At 50.5% G+C, this 6000-nt stretch overlaps 1 protein-coding gene across 5 annotated transcripts in view; it reads left to right on the forward strand.

Annotated features, from left to right (window-relative positions):
• Positions 1-4745, forward strand: part of LEPR (leptin receptor) — a 30298-nt gene extending 25553 nt beyond the window's left edge. For 4 of the 5 annotated variants that reach the window (XM_042030912.1, XM_042030915.1, XM_042030913.1 and 1 more), the window contains one exon: positions 247-3816. In XM_042030912.1, the coding sequence (XP_041886846.1) occupies positions 247-1029 (783 nt within the window). In that variant the 3' untranslated portion in view covers positions 1030-3816. Of the gene's footprint in view, positions 1-246 lie in introns of all 5 variants that reach the window. The other variant, XR_006016528.1, reaches the window with a different exon arrangement.
• Positions 4746-6000: the final 1255 nt, after the last annotated feature.

Below are 6000 nucleotides of genomic sequence, written 5' to 3' on the forward strand. Positions count from 1 at the left end.
CAATCCTAGCAGGGAAAGCTACTTCAGCTGATGTATCAATGATTAAATCTGTCAAGGAAATTTTGTTGTAGAGGATTTTCAACTATAAATTCTTTAAAAACGCTGTGTGAACTTGATGTGGCAAAATTCCAGGGTCCTGGGAATGACCTTTGGTGTTGGGTTCTGTGATCCATAAAACCAGAGGCTGGATAGGGAAATAAAGCTGTTCCATAATAAATGAGCTTTAAAATCTCTCTTTTCTTCCAGCCTGAAGCTCTGGAGCATCTCTTTGCCAAGCATCCCGAGCCAATGTCATTTGAGCCTCTTCTCCTGGAGGCAGAAATCGTGCTGGAAGACATCAGTGTCACCAAAGCCTTGGAAAAAGAAGAGCCACGGGATTTTTTAGGAATTGATTCCATGTTTCCAACCCCCCAGGAGTCGGAATGTGACTCCGCGTGCTCCAGCAGCCACTTCCAGGGCAGTAGCTTCTCCAGGAGCTCCCAGGACGGAGAAACCACGGCTCAGTGTGACCTCAAATATGCCACTGTCATCAGTGATTCCCAATCCAGTGGGCTTTGCCGACAGAAAATGAACCCAAGGAGTTGTTTTGATGAGTGTTTCCTAGCAGAAGATTCCGTAGTTTTTGGGGCCTTCTCCAGTGGTGCTTGGGAGGTGGGCAGTGGGGCACTGGTGGCATTCCCTGGCTCCCCTGGCTGGCAGCCCAGCAGGGCTCTCTCCCTGACTTCCTCAGAGGGATTCTCGGAGCCTTTGGACGACGCTTTCCCAGGCAGCGCTGAGCGGAGCCTCTATTACCTCGGGATAGCATCCCTGCAAAAGGGAGAAAGGGACATTTTCCTGACAGAAAGTTCCGGGGGGATGTGTCAGCTCCAAAGCACGGATCTGCTCACGGAGGGGGCGGTTCTCCAGCACATCCCAGCAAATGTCAAGGAGTTTATCCACAGCAGCCTCAAGCCTAAAGCCACTGTTCCCTACGTTCCACAGTTCCGGATGGCTGCATCCAAAGGGCAGGAGGCCACGGAGAAAAAGTGACATAATCATCCCCAAATTCAGTATTCCTGAAGTGTTTCCAGGTGTTGATGCATTCCCCATTTTTCCTCTCCTGATTTCTCCAGCTTGTTCTGTTTCAGGCTTCGCCTGGAGCCCCCAAGGGTGAGAGAGCAGGGAGTGAGCTGATCCGGGGCCTGAAATATTTATGTGGGGGAAAAGCTGGAATGTGCCATTTCCCTGGGAATGATCTGTGTCGCTGAGTCAGCCTGGATGTGGTTGGAAGGAATGGATCAAGTAGTGAAAGGCTCAGCACTGCAGGAAGAGAATCTGAATTCCTGTGTCTCTGTTAATTGGATAAAATGATGTATTTAAAATGAAACATCCACATTTTATTGTTGAACACAAGATTCCAAATGGGGCGCTTTTAGACTGACCTCTCTTCCCAAGCTCTTTCCTAAGATTCCATGGGAGAAGAGACAGGAATTTGATCCAAGGAGCCTGCATTTTGGATTTTGGGGGATCCAACCTGCCTTGGAGAAGTCACTTTGCCTCTACGACCCTGCCAGGAAGCCTCAGGTGGGAGGAAAACCAGGTCTGGATTTTCTGGGATAAGCAGGAAAACAAACCCACTCCTATTTGCAAGCCAAAGCTTTTTTTTTTTTTTTTTAATTTCGTAGTTCATAAGTATTTTTCTACACCTGCCTTTTCAGAGATCTATTTTGAGGAGACAAGAAGGATGAATTTATTGTGTATTCCAAAGAATAAATTTCTGTCAGACTTCAGAGAGACAAAACCAAAAGGGCAAAACCGACTATAGCAAAAACCAAAGCAAGAGTGAATTTAAGCCCAGCTTAACACACACAACCCCACTGCTGGTTTTTGTTAAGCTGCTGACCTAGCTCTTGTGGGGCTGGATGTGACACAGATTTGTTGTTCTGGTTTCCAAAATGTTGTGTGGGGTGAGGAATGAAAACCTGTTTTATGTTAGGAACCAAAACTTGGCACTGTGATTGGAGAGAAACCTGCAGGTTCCTGTAGCATTCCAGGGGAAAGCTGTGGGGGATGCTGGATTTAGGATTCGCTTCCTGCTGTTGGGAAGGGACAGGAGAGCCCAGTTCTCTGGAGAATGGAGTGATCCTTTAATGGAAGGGTCCAGAAAAATGATTTGGTTGTGTTTGAAGATCATCTTTCCCAAGAAATAAAAAGCTGGGGTTGATTTTGGCCTGCACAGTCCTTTCCCAGTAGTTCCAGAAGGACAGGGGGAGCATTAGCCATGGGAATGATGGGCTGAGGGACCAGGGGAGGCTTTCCTGGGAAATGGGAGAATGCAGGAGTTAGGAGATGTGCAGGAGGTCTTTCCTCAGTGGACACTGGCAGATCCCCAGGTTTCACCTCCTTCGGGAGCCCAGCCCGTCCTCCCGCTGCCAGCCCATGATTTTCCTAATGGCCAGAGCAGGTGGTGCTCCTCAGGAAAACAAATGGATCTCCTCTGCAAAAATCCTGCAGGAAATGCAGCAAATCTGAGCTGCTTCAGCAAAAGGAGAAGATTTTAGTGTGATCAGTGTAGAACCAAGGGATTGAATCCGTTCCACACCCTATCTGCAATCCCAGCGTTCCTGAGCGTGCTGCAAATCCAGGTGCTGACCCACAGCACAGGGCAGGCCACAGCTCCATAAATAATTCCTAAAACTGCCTCCCAGGCTGGCATTTCCATCCTGATGGATGGGACATTCAATCCTGCTCGTCACCTCGCTGTGCTCCCACAGAAAGCCAAAATCTGCATATCCTGAACCCTCCATGTGCTGCCTCTGGCTCCGGTTACGGCTCCGGCCGCTCCCTCAGGCAGCAGCTGCCTCGGGGAGGGAAAATTGGGAGCTGGGGCCAGTTATTTTCCATCATTATTTTTTCCCTCAGCTTCAGGTCAGGTTGTTTCCCACAGCTGAGCCCTTCCCAAGCCATGGAGGATTGCTGTTTCCAGCCACAGGAGGAAAATGTCCCTGGCTTATTCCTGGCTGAGCTGGAGGTGGGAATGGGCAGTGCCTGGGGATTTTGGAAGGTAAGAACATTTTTGTCGGAGCCAGAAGAAGCTCCCACTCATTCCAGAACAACTGTCCCTGCAAGGGACACAGGTGTCACCCCGGGGAGGGCTGGAAGGGCCTTTGTTCCAGGAGCTGTCCTTGAAAATGTCTGGAGTAGGGAGTCTGTGCTCGCTGCCTCTCCTGGGCTCCAGCTGCATCTTGGCAGGAGAGCTGGGAAAGCCCTGCCAAGAACCAGGGAGAAAGTAGGGAACAGGGTCATGCCGGGATCTGCGCTGGGAGAAGAGGTGCTGGGGGAAAAACGGGGTTAAAGGATGATCTTCACCTTCAGCTCTGCCCTGAGGGGTCTCCTCCAGCCAGCGCCACTCCTGGGCTCAGTGCCTGGCACATCCAGAGGGTCTCACCTGCCCCTGGGCACGGGGAGGGAAGAGGAACCTGTGGAATTGCATTTGGGAGCATCCCAAGAGCAGCCACAGGAGTGACCCAGCACAGTTTCTGTTTCCTTCACAGGGAAAATGTTGCTGCTTCTCCAGAAATGTTCCTGTGCCACAAACAATCCTGAGCCAATTCCCAGGGAATCTGGGCATTTTGCAGAGAAATGGGATTTTTTGGCCGTGGCCTCACACTCAGCAGGAGAGGCCTTTTCAGTTTGAACCGAACAATTTTAGGAACCATGTGCAGCTTCTGAAGTACAAATTAAGGTCCTGCAGATTCCTTTTGAAGAGCATTCAGGAGTGCAGCTCATTTATGTAAGAAAATGAATCAAATGGGTCATTTTTCCTTTTCCATGTCACTTGCAGCTCCAGTTAAATTCCCCCTTTTTAAAAAAATCTGGGATTGATGTTTGAAGCAGCAAAAAAAGTGATTTTCATGTTTAGAATCCCAGAATGTTTTGGGTTGGGCGGGACCTTAAATCCCATCCCATTCCACCCCCTGCCATGGGCAGGGACGCCTTCCACTATCCCAGGCTGCTCCGAGCTCTGTCCATCCTGGCCTGGGACACTTCCAGGGATGGGACAACACTTCTAGGGATTCCACAGAGCCTGGGTGGCACCTCCCTGCCTGGGAGTTTGGGAACAATGGATCACTGATCTTGGGACACATGAGGAAAAGTCCTGGGATGCCAGTGGGCTTTGCAGCTGGAAGCTGGAGGGGAAGAGGGATCAATGGAGGTGGACACACAGAAAGTTGGGTTTTTCCGGGAAATCCACACCTGCTTTGGTGGGGGCTGCTGGAGGAAGGGTTTGCCTTTAAATAAGCACAAAAAAAGGTAAAACTGCCCCTTTAGGCATTTCTTTTATAGCTCCAGGGGAAAGGACTGAAATCCATGTTTTCTGTGTGCTTCTGGGACAAGAAAGTCCTCCAGCATCCCGGGCTGTGCTCAGAGCATTTCTTGTGCCAGGGATTTGGAACTAGGTGATCTTTAAGGTCCCTTCCCACCCAGGCCATTCCATGATTCCCTGATTTTAAAGCACAGAAGGGATCAATACATCCTTCAAATCCTTACCCAGGCCCTGCTTTTGCCAAGGATATTGCAGATGTCCTGTTCCCTGTTGGAGAAAAGGGAATTAAAATGCAGGTTTCTGGTGGGAATTTCTGCAAGAGGAAGGATCCCATTCCTCCAATCTTCCTTCTGCTGGGAAAGCAACTTGTGTCAAGGTTTGAATTAAATCTATCTGGGGTGTGCATCCAGGTTTTTCTGAATAAAACACCGGGATTTCAGCGCCTGACCCAGTGCCCAGATCCTGCTGTTGACAAGAACACTGCAGCGCTGGCACACAGCTCCAGGAACACCAAAAAGACCCCAAAACCCCCAAATCCCTTTCAGGAAGAGCCAAACTGGAAAGCCACAGCATCCTTGTGGCTGGAGAACCGCGGGTTTGGCAGGTGCCATTATGCTCGCTAACGATCCCAAACAAAAAATAGGGAATTGTCTGTGGGAGCCGCTAATTACCGACTCCCCGTCAGGAGCTGCTTGTGCCGGAGCTGTCAGCAGCAGAGCAGGGCCGGGCGCTGAGAGCCTCTCCCTAGGAAGCTGCAAAACAGCCTTGATGGCTCCTGGAATAATGCAGCGTCCTGCTGGGACGGAATGAATGGGAAAACAAGGGATGCAGAGGGATGGAGGAAGGGACAGCCCGGGGGGGGCTGTGAATGGTGATGAAAAGCCGTGGCCAGCGAGGTCTGGGGGCCTGTGAGAGATAAAGGTCACGGCGGTGCCACCTCTGCAGTTCAGAGCTCATTAAAGGGTCTTGTCTGGCCTTTTTTACCCTTTTTTACACACAACGCCTCTTTCCCCCCTTTTGCCATCGTCCTGGATGGGTCCTTTCGGGATGCAAATGAAGCTCATTTCCTATGCCTGAAAATCACTTGAAAAGCAGCGTTTGTGCCTTCAAATCCACGAGGAGAGTTAGGGACAGGTGACAAGCACAAACCTGCCCGGTGCTACTTTCCCAGAGCTTTTCCAGCAATGAAGCTCATTTCCCTATGGATCCAGCACCTGGCAAAGGAGAAGGAGCAGCCTGGGCTGGTGGAAGGTGTCCCATGCCCTGGCTGGGACGAGATGGGCTTTAAGCTCCATCCAAACCCAAACCATTGTGGGATTTTAGAATTCCGTGAATTCTGTGAATGGGATTTTAGAATTCTCTGAATGGAGGGGATGGGAAAGCCAAGGAACAGCTCTCTGTTAGGTCTCCCAAATCCATCTGGGACACACCACCCCAGGTGGGCAGGAGACCCAGAGCAGGCTGCAAAGGAGCACTCAGAGCCTCATTTAGAGCTTCCAACGATGATTAAAGATCTGGCAGGGAAAGAATTATTTAATCTTGTGCCTGCCTAATGTCAGAAGCTTGTCGGAGACCGGCTGCTGTTGGCAGGAACAGCTTGGAATCCCTCTGCTCCAGCTGGGTGGTCGGGAAAACTCCAGCTGGATGGTCAGGAAAGCTCCAGCTGGATGGTCAGGAAAACTCCAGCTGGGAGG

The sequence above is a fragment of the Corvus kubaryi genome, unplaced genomic scaffold, assembly GCF_017639235.1.
Source record: "Corvus kubaryi isolate FWS band 111438036 unplaced genomic scaffold, C.kubaryi_AGA036_p1.0 37334, whole genome shotgun sequence".
Taxonomy (NCBI): domain Eukaryota; kingdom Metazoa; phylum Chordata; class Aves; order Passeriformes; family Corvidae; genus Corvus; species Corvus kubaryi.